The sequence below is a fragment of the Acomys russatus genome, chromosome 8 (genome assembly GCF_903995435.1).
Source record: "Acomys russatus chromosome 8, mAcoRus1.1, whole genome shotgun sequence".
NCBI lineage: Eukaryota > Metazoa > Chordata > Mammalia > Rodentia > Muridae > Acomys > Acomys russatus.
The window spans coordinates 41,017,235-41,035,479 of NC_067144.1; the positions used below are offsets into that span (position 1 = coordinate 41,017,235).

Sequence of the window (18,245 nt, forward strand, 5' to 3'; positions counted from 1 at the left end):
AATATTATGACAACACATCTCAGATGTGTTCTTATTTTTATATACAATGATGGACCAAGGTTTACACATTATATATTTATGCAAATATATGCTTAAATATGAGATCTATTTATATCGTTTATAGTATCCATACTAATTTCTTAGAAGATTTGGAAAACAACTCAGCATGTTCATGTAACATTTTTTTGGGAACCAAATATGGTAACTGTTAAAGTTGGAAATACACCAGTTATCAGTCAACTAAATGTTTATTACCTTGGAATACTGTAAGCTGTCTTAAATTACGTAGATCATTTTCCATTAAATCTATAGCTACTATGTTAGACCTTTTATTCAAAGAAGTCTTAATGTGAACAGTTAACTCTCTCAAGGTTTTGATAATTGCTTTTCAAACTTGTGAAGATGAATCCAAGGGAGCAGCCATAGGTTTACTCCATGCATCACCGACTTGTGCAAACCATTAGGACAATGGACTCACTCTTGGCCTTTCTAAGGGTGATTCTTGTAACATAGTAGAGAAATACTGTATAGTTAGTAAAAAAATTAGAGTGGGGAAAAGCCTCTCGCAACAACCACCTACTATGAAATGTGTAAATCCCTATAAAGTTAATTAAAATATATAGACAAACCCAGCCTTAGAAGATTTAAAAGCACAGTATTTTTGTCTATCTCCCAGCCCCAACAATGCCCTTCACACCGTAGTCACACCTAACACAAATGCTCTACATGGAGTCATTAATCATTTCTGCAAATCATTGTGACAACACCAGGCGCCAACAGTTAAGTTATTGAAAATAAAAAAGCAGTACAGCCTGTAGAGTTGAGCAAAACGATTGAAGAAGAATTATGTTAAATTGGAAGCTACTTGATTACAAAACATGGTAGAATGGTCAACTATTTCTTTCTTATGTATCATCGAACTCCACACACGTCTCTGAAGATGCCACACCTGGACACATTCCTTTAGAGTAAGTCCACGAGCACTTCCCAAACACTTCTATACAAAGTTACAGATTCATGCTAGTTAGTTATCGGTTGACGTAGCGATACACTGCAGCGGGCCAGAGTTTCATCTGCAGGCTATTCAGACAGAACTTGTGTAGCATGATGCTGAATTCCAGGGTGGAAGCATGACTGTAAGGTGTGCAGCCACAGTCTGAGCAGGAACCTGTGGGTGGTGAAGGGACATCTGGAGGATCAGAAGGATGAGTTGTAGAGGGCATATCTTTCTTTGTAGAAATGCTGAGGCACAAAATACAGGTGTTTATAGTACTTTCATACGTGAAATCCTTTCTCCTGTATGTGCATCATATGTAAACGTAAGGTCTGTATGCTGCTGACTATTCGTCTTTGATGTCCAATGAGTATAACTCCGATTCGTCTAATGTCACTGAAAATGTATGAAGAGAGAGAGAAGGGAGAAGAAACAGAGGACAGGGAGGGACGGAGGGAGAGAAAGAGAGATTTTTGAGCATCTGGAGTTAATAAAGACAAGTCAGAGAAAATGAATATTTAGCTTTGTTAAACATGTACCATGTCACATTTGACAAAAATGTGTTGGCTAACTGTTAAACAGTCATATAAATGAATAGCAATAATTTCATATTTTCTCCCAGGTTCCATAAAATATACTGTAATCTTAAATTTAATGATATAAACAAAAAATTCACATCTGTAGAGAATGTTTACATTTCTGAAGGCATAAGGCTATTTATAATTCAAGTAGTTATACAAATTTGCAACAGTCATAGAAAATGCAGAGCATGTAGGGTAGAGGTATAATGTGAGCATGATTTGAATTCTCATAGCCTCTCTATAATCTGAAAAAAATGACACTAAGCAAAATTTAGCAAGTTTGTAGAATTGAATAAAAGTGGAAATGTACATAGTCTATATGTACATATTCTAACCCTACAGCAACTGAATTCCTTTGCTTAAAAGGCACACAAAAAAGTACAAAAGTTGTACAATGTGAAACTACTTGTGTTAATAAAAATGTAAAAATAGTGAGACATAAAAGAAAATTTCACACAGTAGACCAAATTAATGAACTAGATTTATAGTCATTAACACAACTAAAAAGCAAGAATAACATATAACTTTTTGTATGTAAAACGAATTTTACAATTTATGTGAAATATAGAAATAAGATATTCACAGACTGATAAACACTTAATACAGAATAGTGATGACCTTGAAATGGGGTAGAAGACGGGATAGAAGTGGTGTACACACAGAGCTTTAAGTGTTTTATGAATGGATCATCTCACAAACCTAGTGGTGGGTACAATGGAGTTTGTTACATTATTCTTTGTACCTGTTTGTGCATATATGAGAAATAATTCACAAGAACCAATAAAATCCATTATTTGGCTTAAAAACTGTCATTGTTTTGAACCATATGAGATTGTATTGCTATCTTAAAAAATAGTGATTTCATATGGCTCCGTCTAATTGCTATGAAATTTTAATCCACATTTTGAACTTTTTTATTGACTGCAGGCAATGGATGATCTTTGAGACAATGGAAGATGTCTGATCATGATAATACATAGAAGGATCTCTTTAATGTGGCATGGGAGCAGTAGGTTGATTTAATGAAGAGAGTAGAGATCGACTATGCACTATTAGTATATGCACTAACACTTTACCAAGGCAACAAACACCTTTTTGATTTAGTATCTACAGTGTGAATAAGATCAATATGCATTTTGGAAATATTTACAACCTTGTCAAAAGGCTATTGAATTACGTATATTCTTTGAAGGAGTAAATAGTTAAAAGTCTAACTTCCTGCTTCTGCTGGAATGATAATCAGGAATGGCAGAATTCACATACTAGCCTTAGGAAAGGAGTTCTTGACTGGTGTGAGTTTGAAATCTCAGGAGCAGAATATCTAACTACAGTAATAAGCCTAGAATTACTTACTCGATGCTCATTCTTGAAATCAGATCAAATGTTGTAAAACCTGCTGCCATGAAGTTGCTCTTATATTGCCCCATCTTTATAGAATCCAACCAGTCACCAACTGTAACAAACAGTGGAAATTCGGCAACATCGCCAGGGGATTCTGGTATTCTATAGGGAAACGAAACATTTAAAACCCAGACAAGCCAGAATTAGTCATTTTTATTTTCACCTATTACAATATTCTTATATCTAATATTTTTAATCCTACATTCGAATGAACTTTAATTTTCTGTCTTATTCAGCAAGCACTTAGAAAAACTTAAGAAATCAGTCATTTCTTTTGACTTTTTCTGTCTTTTGCCCCTATGGGCATTACACTTGATATATCTTTAGAAAAATTTTGTTTCTGTTTTTTTTTTTTTTCATGAAATTGTTTTGAAACTTGAAGCATTGTCTTCCTACTCTCTCTGCATGGAGAGTAACTGTTTATGCTTACCACTTCTGAGCTGTTAGGAAGCTATATCCTTTTACACGTCCCACACTTGCTGTGATGATTTTCCCTTTAATGATGAAATTGTTGATCAAACTTCAAATTATGTTTCTTAAATATTCAAAATAATAGTCTTATTTAAAAATAATTTCCGGTATCATAGCACCTAGTTGCACAGATGGGATTTACATATATCTGAGCATAGTGTATGGGTATTTTAGCTCAAAACATAGATATGAAGGCAAAAATCAGTCAAGGAATAGAATAGTGAGAGATATTAAATTATAAAGAGTAATACAATCTATACAAAAGCATTCTAATTGAGAATGTTTTTATAATTTAAGAATAAGAATAATATGAAGGCATGATTTTGAAAAAGGCTGTGAAAGATTTGTGTGATTGTATAAAGATACGTATGCACATATAATATTTATACATAGCAAACATATATTAGCTAAAGTTAGGAGAAATAAAATAGGAGAAAAAAGAATTAATCTTAAAATTATAGTAAAATAAGCTGGGATTTTGCACTTAAATCATTCTAGTAAAAAATTAGTATTCTTCTTAGGGGAGCGTCAGAACACAGTGCTGCCGTATGAGGAGATTTCCGAGAACTTGTAAGAAAGCTCCAAGTAAACAAAACAAGTCTTGTGACTTCCCTGTAGGTATAAGATTATTGTGTAATTCAAATGCTGATTTGATATCTGGTTGAAATCCTTGTTCTGAGACTCTCCTTTCCCAAAGTTGGGTAAACACTGCTCCCCAATTGTCCCATGATATGCCAATAAAACAGGTTACAGCCAATCACTGAGCGGGGGGTGGGGGGTGGTAGAAATAGGGCTGGACTTCCTGTCCTCTAGGGGAGGGAGGAGTTAGAGGAGGAAGTAGGGGATTGAGCCACAGGCAGAGGTCCAGGAGAGATCAGGAGCAATGAGCTGGAGAAAAGAATGCCATAAAGTACAAGAATCTCAGGAATTTACACTGGGAGGAAGTCAAACTATTTTAGATAGGTAAGAATAGAGTAAAACTGTTCAGGGTTGTGCTGTAAAGCTTGATAAGCAAATAAAATAATAGAGGCTCAATTGGGTGATAGCCAGGTTAAAGGAGAAACTGAGAAACACAATTTTATAAAAATAACTTGAACAGTTCTGTTCATCTATAACATGGATTTATTCGTGCACCTCCTAGGTATAGTAAATAGGATCCAGTTTACTTTAGATTACCCAGTATCTTACCTGCTTTACGCAGAATGATGTTCCCAACCACAGGTACAACCTAAGCTCATGTGACCTTGCCTTCGTGGTTGAATACAACTGAAGTGAACTTGGCTCATTTGACATTTCTTAACCTTCAGAATACCCTCAGAATATAAGTAGTCTGGTGCCCTGAATAAAGCTGGCTATTGCATGAGACTTTAGTCCATCTTATTTTAAGGCTCCACTCTCCCCAGGTTCATCTGCCAAATAGAGCGGCAACATAGGATAACGGAAAATTTTTAATGTTTGTAAAAATACTTGGTACGAAAATGTTTTCAATAATAATAGATGCATTACAATAAATGTATCTTTAAACATTCTTAGATGCAGAACTCATATTATCTAGTAAAGAAATACTGAGCTTTAAAAATATGTTTATAATTTGATTCAAATCAATGTTTACTAAATAAAAAAAAAGTTCCTACCACAAGTGAATGACTAAACTGTTTTATTAGACACTGAGAGTTAGCCCAACTTTCGATTATTTTGTTCTTAATATTTTTAATTTTTAAATTTATTTTTTATTCTATGTACATTGGTATTCTGCCTAGGTGTGTGTGTGTGTGTGTGTGTGTGTGTGTGTGTGTGTGTGTTTGTGTGTGTTTGATGCTCTCAGATCCCCTAGAACTGGAGTTATAGACAGTTGTGAGATGCCATTGCATGCTTGGAGTTGAACCTAGTTCCTTTAGAAGAGCAGGCAGTGCTCTTTAACTGCTGGGTCATCTCTCCATACCCCTTAATATTTTTTTATAATGAATGAAAATATTTGTAGACCATAATTTGATCATCAATATTTTAAATATTTTATCAAGCTTTTGCCATCAATACTTCAACTGCACAAATTGAACTAGAATCTCATAATATATAAAAACACTTGACTAAACCCTATGAAGGAAGAATTTATGGGTTTATACATGCTATCGAATATTGGTATCTTTCTGATAAAATATACATGGGAGTAAGCATTAGGTTCTAAGGTGAAAATTGAAGACCATTTACAATCAAAATTAATCCTAAACAGTCTTTACCTTTCCTTTAAAGTCTTTTAGGAGCACATGTTATGTGCAATGCAAGACCAAGTCCCTGCTAAAGACCTAGGGTTCCTTCCTTGAGCTTTTTTCTTTGCTACACTGATTTGTTTTCTTTTTCTAAACTAAGCTCCAGTGTAGAGCAGAGGTGAGTATGAATGGAAATAACAGGAAAAGGCAGAGGGTTTCTTTATATGTAAAAGATCTTTGTGTACATCACACTCTACACTGATTATGGTTTCCCTTAATAATAATTAAAAAAAAAACTGTTCATGCCAGGCAGTGTTGACACACATTTTTAATCCTAGCACTCGGGAGGCAGAGTCAATCTCTGTGAGTTTGGAGCCAGCCTGGTGTACAGAGCAAGTTCCAGGACAGCCAGAGAAACACGCAGAGAAACCCCGTCAGGAAAAACAAAAACAAACAAACAAAATGAAACACCAAAACTACAACAGAACCTATTCAACTCTACTATATTTCTAATTCCTATTCTGGAACCTAAGCCATAATGATGAAGCTGTTTAACTGCATGTTGCTTCATTCTAGTTAATAGTAGAATCCCTCACAATTTTACACAAAACAGAAATAAATCATGCCCAAGATTTTCAAAGCTACTGCTTTAAAACATTGCTACAATGTTTCTTCCAAACTTCTTAGCTGTATATATGTTATTAAATATCATCAAATAAAAATAAATGTATGAAAAAAAATACATGTATGAAATACTAAGTAAGTACCACTGTGGCAAACAGACTTAACTAGATTTTTATGAGACTGACATGCTACCAATTGTGCTAAGGAGGCACCTTAACTAGATTTTTAAATGACAGCATTCCTCTGAATCTTCAGTTGTTAAGCATGCACTCTGAATATGTAAAAGAATTCAAATTAGCTTCTGCATAATTTTCTTGAATTATTTCATCATATGTCTATATGTCTGTAGCATATCTTTTAGGAAATACTGCTGTATTTCACACACTGACTCACTGAAGATTAGGGCACCTTTATTGATGATTGGCATAACTAAGGTTAGAAAGGAGAATGTCTTAATTCAGAAAAATAGGGCTCTCATAACTCCAATGACTTGTTAAATAATTTTGCTAAAATGGAACAAAATAAGCTGAAGTGATATTTCTCTCCTACTCATATACCTTTCTTATTTTCTTTGCTTTTCTTTATGTTTGAAATAGAATTTCACTATGTGGCTCAGCCTGGCCTCAAACTCACAATCCTCCTGCCTCAGCCTTTAGAATTCTGGGCTTATAGGCATTCACCTCGACACCTAGTTCATATTCTTCCTGATGCACAGGTAAAGTCAGGGGAGTCTCTTTTTCAACACTGAGATGACACTGGAGTAGTTCTTGAAATTTTACAGTTTGATGCAACTGGTAAGTAGAAACGTGATTCGCTAGTTTTATGCTATTAATATAGAAAAACTGTGAGAAAACAAACACCCTTAAAACTAACGACGAAATGGCCCATTTCCTCATTGAAAAGCATCCACACTTGCTCTCAAAACCTCATGATGTCATAATTTCTTTTCTTGCACACACGTTAGTAACCAAGTTAACTCTCAGCCTTTTCGGCAGCTGGACTGCACTTGATTTAGTAAGGTCAGGGCTACACATTGGTCACAGCTGCTGTGCAGTAACTTCTGTTTCACTTTATTTTATATTGAAGTTGAAAAATGGTGCTACATTTTGGCTTTCCGAGTTGGGCGCTGTCACCCTCACATAAATTCTCTACAACTTTCCCTAATAAGCAGTGCATGCCCTTTCTTATCAAACCTGCACAGTGATAAATTCAGCCTATTTGTTTTTGCTGAGATTGTGGAAATTTCTCATCTTTGGTGATGAGTGGTGTTGCTCACCTGCTCACCTGAAACATCTTCATAGCACAGCCAGAAGCTTGCACTTTTAAAAGTCTATATTGTAGGCTGGATGTAGCGGCTCACACCTGTATTCTCAGTACTGGGGACTACTACCAGTTTCATATGAAGTTCTCATGACTCAATGCTTATTCTCTATACGTGTTTAATTCATAGGCCAACACTCGAATGTATACACTATACAGTCACCAAAAGACAAGTTTACTCTGTATTTTTCAAATTTTCAAGATTTTACATTGCATTCTTTTCAGTAGAGCCTATTATTTAACTTGATCACAAATTAACGAATACTTTTCAGGCTAAAATTTAAAGCATGATTTGACTCAAAAGATCCTGTAGTATCAAATGCTTGGAAGCATGTAATATATCTTGCCTCTGCTTAATGGTTATGGGTAGTGAATGAATATTATTTGCAGTGTGATCCTTAACTGTGCTAAGATGGAGGCATTAATTTTTATCAGATTTTATTCAGTAATTCTTCTGTTTTTGATTGTTCAGATTACTTAATATGCATAATAAGATCAATAACTAGAAAAACACACAGGAATAATAGTTAAAATTGTAGATATGAATACCTGGAGAGATAAATTATGACAGGGGTAATGCTTTTAAAGTAATCTCTTACAATTCTGAGTAAAGTAGCAGGCACATGGTCCCTCACAATTCTAAGTAAAGTACCAGGTACATGGTCCCTAAAGTGAGACTAATAGATCCCTGGACCTCAAAGAAAAATTCCTTTTGTGATGAAATACTCCAGAGTGAAAACAAATGTCATATGACACGCAGCTGCAATGCGTTGACAGTGGCTGCCAATATATCACCACGTCATTGATCCCCAGCACCACACAAACAATGTCAGCAGCATAGTATGGGAGCTTAGTAGGAAAGTGTCATGATGGCTAGTAATGTCTGCCATTGCAAGGAGAGAGAAGCAACATAGGTGTGCATAGCACCGGAAAATTCAATCTATACAAATGCCTAAGGATGTAATTCTGGAACTATGCTCTTGCCATATTTTCCTCATCTCTCTATATTGTAGTAGTTATATCTGTTTTCAACTAGCATCCGTCAAGTGCCTGCACATTGCAAGAGGATGCTTAGGGGATACATGACTATATGTCTGCTGTTTATCTCTATGAGGGAGTGTGTTTGCTCCCTCATCTTGTATTTACTCAGGAAAAAATAAAGTGATGGGCTGTGCTACAACCAAAACATTTAAGAGGCTTTTAAATAAACTTCATCTATGAACTCTTTCGATAAGACTTCATATAAATAACATAAAGAAAATATAACTGGAAAAATTAAAAAGTATCTTCTTATGCTCATAGGTTCATAACACTGCAGGGCTGGGAACATCTGGAGATTTTCTGTCATGCTATACTGTGTAGTCTAACTGAGTATGGACATTGCAGTTGATGGACCTTGTGACTAATGCAATGATTACTTCTTGCGTTCTTATGACAAACAGCCTCCTTGAGCCTCCCTGTCCTTGGCTGAGGCATGGGAACTGTAGGAGTGATAATTAAAGAAAGAAGTGATGAACGTCCGCAGTAGGTGCAATGGTTAGCGCACAGTACAGTCTCAACAAGTGGCACTACTTGTTACTGTTCATAACAGCGTGTGGATCCGTATTCCCACAGTATAGGCAAGTGTTATAATTATCTTGTGCCTGCAGCTCATTCAGTTTGGATTTTCTAATGGGCAGTGGGAATTTCACACCTTCTGATCAATGCTTCACATTCTATCTTCCTTCCGCAAAGCTGATTATTGTGCAACTTCTACACAGGTTCGACCGGGCAGTTATTTCTGTATGATAAACGTCAAAAAAGTACAAGCAACAAAAATCAAAACGAACCCCTCTGTAAATGACTTGTATATGGACATAAACAACTTCTAGATTTTGATTACATATTGTCTTTGCAGTGTTGTAAAAATCCTTTGAAAATGAATGGAAATTGTATATTACATTGTCAAAAATTATTAAGTGAATGTAAGACGGTAGTGATATTTGGCCTTAAGTTTCTTATCATTTTCTGAAGCAGAAGTATTACAGTGTTGGCGTGACTGTTTCTCTCACTTCTTCATTCACTGGAAAATAAGTGCTTGAAAATTCAACCATAAAAAAAAAAAAAAAGAAAGAAAAGTCAACCATACATTTGTGTGTACTAAGGAAGACGATAGTCAATGTTCCTAAGAACTATATGTTTACAAGATCCCTAACCATGGCCAGTGCATAGTAAGAATATTTATAATGTGCCTTGGCTTGGGCAGAACATGACTGATGCCCCCACTGAGTACTATGGACCAGCATTGTCCATCTGAGCAATTGCTGCGTATTCCCAGATACCATCTTTGAACTGATGTTTAAAAAGCACAAAGTTGTGAGAGAATTGTTTCCCAGTGATTGCAGAGGTCTTAGAGGAGAATTGGAAATGTTACCCTGCCCCACTCTCTTGCTTCCTTTTTTCTTTTTGGGATACTAGGTATCTATTTATGGTAAGCAAGGGCTCTACCAGTGACCTATATACACTAAGCCCTAGGAATATTATTACCTATTGCATGGCATCTCTGCCAAAATGTGCAGCAGTAAGCTGTCATCTGGTAAGCCTAGTAGATGTCAGAGCCTAGAGCACTGGAAAGGATGGAGAATGAATATGCAGTAAGATGTGGTAGGGTGGGGAATGTAGGTGGGGCCTAGTGACAGGACACTGTATGATAGTCAGGTCACTCTGTACTATTCAGCTTCAGACAGCCAGATTCATCCTTGGACTCTATAGAATTATACCTACTTGGCATTGGGAACTACAAGGTCGATGCTGAGAGACATGGGAAAGAGAACAAATAGAAGGAAGGAATAGAGTACAGTCAGGCATTGACTCAAATGCTCCTCTGCACATAACCCATCCTGCCATGGGTCACTATGTGACAACTCTTTGAGAGGAAATGATTGTAAAGTGATTAGTGAGAGTGCTTTGATAATGAACTTACTATCAAGATGGTAATTTTGAAAAATCTATGTAGGAGTTAGTTGCGTTTAAGGACATTATATTGAGGACATTACCATGATCTCATATATAACCATACACTTTCTCAAATAGTGTACTTGGAGCTCTACAGAAATGTGAATATGCCTGTGGGAAGCCTCAGGCAGAGGAAAGTCAGCAGGAGACAATGATGAGAAGCACTCTTCCGATCCTGAGAGGCTTGGATCAATATCTTTCCTACAGACACTCAGTTGTTTGCAAGGAAAGGCTACCAATGGGATTTACAAAATTTCTAATTTGGGGACATAAAACTATTAAACTGTGAGTTTCAGAGCCTTCCCCATTCTCTTTAGTCATCTTAATTTCCCCTCCACTTATTACTCTTGTCAAGAGTGTCAGGTGAATTCCTGAGGAAAAAGGCAATTAGAATGGAATAAAAGCCATGGGAATGTAGTCAATGAAAGGATGACGTCATGAGAATGTAGTCAGTGAAAGGATGACGTCATGGGAATGTAGTCAGTGAAAGGATGATGTCTGTGCTGATGTGGAAATGAGAGAAACCTGGAGTTTGGGGACATTGGAGAAAAGGGGATGCGTCACTGTGCACTATACACTCAGGTTCTTTATTGTGCATGCATGACTGTGCTCACGCATGTGTATGTGCATGTGTGCATGTGTGTGTGTATGCTGCATGCACATAAGTGTGGCTATGCAGATGCTAGAGCAGGACACTAAATCATATTTTCTGGCCTATTGCCTTGAGACAGGATTTCTCACTGAATCAGAATCTTGCTACTTTGGTTTGGCTGGCTGGCTAAAAGCTTCTACTTTTACCATCTCTTCTGCTGGGGCTAGAGGCACAACCAGCCATAGTTGGCTTTTTTTTTTTTTTTTTTTTTTTTTTTTTTTTTTTTTTTAGTGTAGATGACCATGTTTGCGGAGCAAGCACTCTTATGCACTGAACCATCTCTCCAGCTGACATGTTTGAGCAGCAAAGATCAATGGTCACATTTCCTTAATCCAATATTAATCTAGGACAGGCATGCATTCTTGCAACTTGGGAGATAGATGAGCTTCTCATATGGAGGTGCTAGTCATCGTTTTATAAACACAAAACTAGCCAGGCAATCTCTTTACACTAAAGTGCCTCAGTTCTCTGGGATTGGAAACAGAGTGTGTGGATAGTATTAGGAGTATGGACCCAGCGACAAGACAAGGAAAAGTCATTCTGGCCCTTGTGATGACAAGAATAATGATAAGTCTCGGGCATAACATCCAATGGACGCAGCTTCATTTTGTTTCTCAAACAAAAATACATTAAAACAAAAAGTTCATGTGTCTCTGTCATGAACAAGAATAGAACAATCACTCACAGAAATTTCTATCTGTTCCAGACAGATTAGACTTTGGAACTGAACCAACCTGATAATTTTATATGAAGGATGGAATTCCTGGCCCATGTATGGCGGGGTTCTTCAGAGCATGGCAGTCATTTTATCACAGGCCACTGGTCCTCAACCAGGACCCTCCATCTGCCTTGACCTCTGTATCTTTTTTTCATTTTTTTGTGTTTTTTTTCTGATTTGAGATTCTTCCTGAGTATTTTACAAATATGATGATTATTCACAGTCTCAAAATGTAGTCAGGAAACTGGTGTATCTGTCTATTAAACCGATGACTTTAGCTACTTGACAGAAAGCTTTGCTATGGCCACTATTAAATAGTCTGTTGACCTTGTGTCACAAGGAACTGAGAGGAAACGATTTGGGCTTATAGGTGTGATAAGATGGCCTCTCCCATGAAGGTAGACTTACTTTGTAGTATGTTTCCATACAATGCTCTCTCAGGGGATCAGCACAGACACTGTATTTTCAGGAAAATATAAAAGCCAAAAATCAAGAACCATTTTTCTCTACTTACCTTGCTTGTAGGAGACTGGTTTCTGGAAATAAAAGTTATCACTATGTATTGATTTTTTTTTTTTTTTTTTTTGGTTTTTCGAGACAGGGTCTCTCTGTGTAGCCTTGGCCATCCTGGACTCACTTTGTAGACCAGACTGGCCTCGAACTCACAGCGATTCGCCTGCCTCTGCCTCCCGAGTGCTGGGATTAAAGGCGTGCGCCACCACACCCGGCTGCTATGTATTGATCTTTATTTGGCTTTGTGTTCCCTCTTTATTGCCTCATACATTTTGTTAAAAAAAAATTGTCCATGTTGAGGCTGTTTATGAACCTGTGTACCTCACTCTAAATCCAGCGGTTGTACTCGATACTTTGTCTCTACTGAAGCTTTGTGTGGGCTTGGGCAGCACATGCCTTGAAGTAGCCTCTTTTGGCTTTAAATGTGTCTCCATCTCTGTTTCTTGTGCTGCCTGTCTGCCGCTTCTTTTTCAGTCTCCTTTGGTTATTGTTTTCTGGGGTTGTGTCTTAAATCTTGGTGCTCTATGTGGCTGCCTTCTATTGCTCTGTTTATTTGCATTCTTTATATTCTTCATAGGTTACATTAAATACGCTAATGCCTTCCGTTATAATCTATATGCTGGTCAGTTTCAAATATACACACAAAGCAGAGATATTTGAAAAATATGAATTATATATATATATGCCCGAGTGTCTATGTGCTGGTGTGTGCACACGAGTGTAGAGAACTCAAGTTTGAGGCAGTGGTGAGCTGCTCTGTGTAATGTACTGGAAACTGACTAAAGAATGGTATGTATTCTTAATTGCTCTCTAGTCCAATAGCTCAGCTCTTTTATCCCAAATTCAACCTATGAATGTACCTACGGAATTGTCATTCCACTATCCCAAAGGCATCTCTGACTCAGAATGCCCAAAATCATTTCATTTCTGCTCCAAATCTTGTTTTTCTTCTCCTAGCAAGTATACGACCCACTGTTTGTACAAAAATAAACAAACAAACAAATAAATAAATAATAAATTTAAAATAACCCTAACAAATATCTACTTCATGCTTCTTCCTTCCATATTTATTCAGGCACCCAAACATATTAATATTGTGTCTGGGTCCTGCCAAACAATAAATGACCTCAAGTTTATTCTCATTTTATAACTTAGGCCTTGAACTTTTATGGCGTGGAAGAGAACATCTGTGGCTCTGCTTTCAATCTTGTTTCTTGTTTTGCATTCATAGTGCAAATGAACACTCCAGTGGTCTTCCCGAAGTGCGCCTGTAATTATATATTCTCTTGCGTAAACATCCTTCAGTGGCTGTCCATTGCCTTAGTGGTAAAATCTGAAGTGCTTTTCTCCTCCTTACAGCTTCCTATGCTACTGCTTAGAGGAGACGGGCTGCAGCAATAGTTGAATCACTACCTATTTCATGCTTGGCTTCATTTTGCTGAGACTGCCAATTAGTGATTTAGAGGTGAACTCTTTACGTGCTATGCTGTGAAAAGAGGTCTGTTTCAAATAGCCCTTAAAAAGCCTAGTCTTATTGTTACTAAAACCCCATACTGACTCGAACCTGTGACCCACAGTTGAATGCCAGCATATCCCGTGGCCATCTTGTGATTCAGGAAGGTGTCCTTTGGTTATTTATAATCTAGTCTAAAAGAAGACATCGTTGATATTTTAAGTGCAATATTTCAGACAGAGATGAGGATGTTTTTGCTTCCACTCTCCCTTCTCATTGCTCTTCAGAGAGAAGTGAGTATATTTTCTTAGTTCTATTGAAGGTTATAAAATGCTATGTGAGTGCCTTCATTTTCTCATCACCTGCCCTGTTCTGATTTGGGGGGAGGAAAGTAACAGCAGCAAGGTGTGATCAGACCATCAGGGAATATCCTCACTTCTGCTGCTTCACAAATCACCTCATCTTGCTTGCCATTTCAAATAGGGAAATGGAACATAGAATGGAAAGAAATTAGAAAGGACACACACATGCACACAAATCCCACTTATAAAGATAATGAAGGATCAATAAAGGAAGGCATATGAAAATCAAATATTCACATAAAATAAATGTAAATAAAGTAATGCAGGAGGATTAGATAGAGAGAGAAAAGAAGGGGATTTTTTTTCCTAGTGAAAAGTCCACATTTTTCTTTCATGTTAATAAATGATAAATAAAATAAGATTTACACAGAGTCGCCGGTTGGACAATTACCAAGGCAAACTCACTCCTTCTGCCTGTTGCTCTTGCCTGTAGCCTGAAAAAAAATCTATGATTGTCAGGGGAAAAAAAAACCCAACATTATGCATCTTACACAAGGATGTCCTCCACAAGCGTGTGAAGGGCACTGGGGTTGCGGATCAGTTTGTCAAGGAAGCTGACGATGTCAGTAAATTTTGGCCTGTGGTTTCTTTCCTTCTGCCAGCAGTGGAGCATCAGTTGGTGCAGAGACGGTGGGCAGCCCATCGGAGCTGGGAGCCTGTAACCTTCTTCAATGGACAGAATAACCTAAGTGCAAACATACACAGATCACTCTCTTACTTTTGGTGACAACAAGATGTACATATCATCTTTATATGCAAGCAGTACAAACTAAATATACTGATAAGTGTCAAAATCATTGAAGATGAACACACAGGGCTCAAGCAAAGGCAAACTCACAAGTTCTGAACAGGAGTTGCTGGTAGAAATTATGCTGGGAAGAAAATATGCTTCAAGTATGCATTTCTGATGTACATGTAGTTAAGTCTCATCATATTTTTTTTTTTGATGTGAGATTTCTTTTTTATTTTATTTTATTTTATTTTTTATTAATTTATTCTCGTTACATCTCAATGGTTATCCCATCCCTTGTATCCTCCCCTTCCTCCCTCCCTCCCATTTTCCCCTTACTCCCCTCCCCTATGACTGTGCCTGAGGGGGACTTCCTCCCCCTTTATATGCTCATAGGGTATCAAGTCTCTTCTTGGTAGCCTGCTGTCCTTCCTCTGAAAGACACGACTTCTTTGTAACATTGCTTGACTGTCTGAAACCCTGCTGCCAACAGCAGAAGGGAAGCATGCTATGGATACATTTAATGCAAACTGTATGTGACAAACAGGAAGGTTTCTCAATCATTTTTCATCTTCCTTACAATAAGGTCAGTGTGCTTTTTAAATCCCATTACTCTCTCTTTGTAGCCTTTTCTATTCCTCCTCCTTGATTGGGTTTTTATCTCAGTCTGACACTGACCTTGCAGTAAAATTGTTTTTCCTTAAGTCCTAAGGTTGTTCAGAACATGAAAAGCTAACTAAAGGTATAAAAACAGAGGAGCATTGGGTCTGAGTACGCACTAGGTCAATTATCTAGCAAGGGAGAGGCTCTGTCTGTAGGACATGGTGGTGGCTAGCTGTATATGGTCAGGGTAGAGCTCACAGGACTGTGGAGTTGAAATTTTGATCTGGGGTTCATTTTAATTCTCTTAATTTAAATTTAAACTCCCACTTCCTGTACAGCTCTAGAGAAAGGGATCTGCATAAGAGTTAGAATAACAAGGAGAAGACGGCCTGGTGTTCAGAAGCCACGTAAAGGTCAGGTAGGCCATTTGCTTGTTTGAAGTATTACCTGCCAGCCCCTCCCAATGAGGAATTTTCTAACGGTGGAATAAAACGGATTCTGAATTCATATAGTTTAGCTTTTGAAGAGAAGATGAAAGGTAGTCATTTGAACCTCTGTTCTTATATCATCTATGTTTTTTTTTTTTTAAATCAATTTAAAAGAGAAACAGAGGATCAATCTTATATTTAAAGACAGATATCAATCAAATTCACCCCCCACACATATGCCAACAATAAAAATATAAAACTTCTAATGTTCACATCACGGACTTAAGAATTCTGTTGCATGACCATCTACATGTGTTTATTTTAAACACTGACAACTCATTTTAATTTCTTAAATCAGCACCATTTGACATACATATAAATTATTCTGAACTAATATAAGAGGTATAAAAGAAGAATTAATACTTCTTCAGGATCCTCTTAATTTCTAAGTCTTTACTTTTTCAATATTAGAGAATTTCTTATGATCACATCAGTATTTTTGTGACCATAGTACTTTGTATGTATGTATGTGTGTGTGTGCTCTCGTGTGGCATGAGGCATGACGAAGCCAGAGATTGACTTTAGATAGCTTCTTCTATCTTTGTCTACCTTATGATTTCGAGGCAGGGGATCTCACTGAAGCCGGAGCTTGAAGTTTTGGCTAGACCAGCTGGCCACTGAGCCCCTGGGATCCACGTTTCCCTTCTATCCCAGCGTTGGGGTTGTGGGTGTGCGTTGTCCTGCCCAGCTTCAGCTACGAGTGCTGGGGATCCAAACTTGAACAGCAGGCACGTTACTTACTAATCATTCTCTCAGTTTCTGAATACCTTAATCCTCGTGGATATTAATGTTTTACTCTCTCTTTTACATTACACTATTGAATATGATTTTTCCTATCTTTTTACTGCTTTTGTTACTAAGTAGGCTTGGGTTTAAGTCATTTTGTTAAATGTTTTAGTAAAACACAAATGGATAAAAATGCTTGAAATCCATCAAAACTACTGAGCAGCTTATGGAAATAATTATAAAAAATAGGACAGAATGGCTTTAGAGAACAATTTTGAGGTTGTGCCTGGGGAGTGTGAGAGTCAATTTGCCAGAGTTACGTGACTGTAGATGCATAGAATAAAACAGTGACAGGTGTTTCTTTGTGCTTGGTCCTTGTATTTTTGTTGCTGTTGTTTATGGCTTAAAATTACCCAGTATGGTGGTTCCCATTGTTGCTACTTTTTACATTATAAAAGTTAAGCTCAGGGGGGTAAAGAGATGTGCCCAATTTCACATAACTACCGTGTGGCAGAATTAGGCCGTGTATTTAATTTCTTGTGACTTTCAGATGTCTTCTCTGCCATTCCTCAGATACTAGTTTCAATTTTGATGATAGAATATTCTCCTCTCCAATTTTATACCATGAAGCAAACACAAATACTGCATATCATGTTATCTTTTGCCATTATACATGCTAATTTGACTTCGGTGCTTCCATTTGGGCCTAAACTTAGCATTCTCAGTAAATTAAAAAAGCAAAACAAAAAACCAAAAACAAACCAAAACAACACCCTACTAATGTAACGTTTAACTAAGTCTTCATTTTTTAATGTTTCTGAGTCTTATGCACACCTCTATAATCATGTCTATTTTTTTAAAACTATATTTCCTTTTCTATTTTTTTCTCAGGCTATGCATACATGAACGCAGGAATTACATTAAGGTATTAAGGTATTCTGGATTTCTCATCCTCATCATTTAGCATAGTGTCTTACTTATTAGTAAATGCTAATAGTCAAAACAGAAACTATTCAAATAATTCTTTGATTTATCTTGATAGAGGAACATATTTTTGTAAACCTTGCAATGGCTACTTCAGATAGGTCCACGGGACAGTGTGATAACATCTGAAGTCCTGGAGCACACAATGGTAACTGTTAGGAGGTGTCATCAATCAGCATTATCCAAAATCTTATTGTTTGCTTAGACCATTCAGGTGAAAAGGGGACTTGCTCTTCCTTAAGAAAGAATTTTCTTACACTACTCTACAACTGGCTGGCATCTTCCTCTTAGCCCCAGAAGGATTTCTAGTTTCCATGGGCTTTTCTAGAGGATTCGTGGAAATGGCTAACACCAAAAAAATCAGACCATTTGGCATTTACCAGGCAGTGAACTCCCTCAGTGTTGATGTTTTTTTCTCTAAGAG

General features: G+C 37.0%; 1 protein-coding gene across 1 annotated transcript in view; it reads right to left on the minus strand.

Annotated features, from left to right (window-relative positions):
- Positions 1-1,047: 1,047 nt before the first annotated feature.
- LOC127192792 (ephrin type-A receptor 6) overlaps positions 1,048-18,245 on the minus strand; it is an 877,103-nt gene continuing 859,905 nt past the window's right edge. Inside the window, exons 16-18 of the mRNA XM_051150102.1 lie at positions 14,782-14,975; positions 2,929-3,078; positions 1,048-1,390 (exon numbers count right to left, since the gene is read on the minus strand). Of these exons, the coding sequence (XP_051006059.1) occupies positions 1,276-1,390; positions 2,929-3,078; positions 14,782-14,975 (459 nt within the window). The 3' untranslated portion in view covers positions 1,048-1,275. The remainder of the gene's footprint in view (positions 1,391-2,928; positions 3,079-14,781; positions 14,976-18,245) is intronic.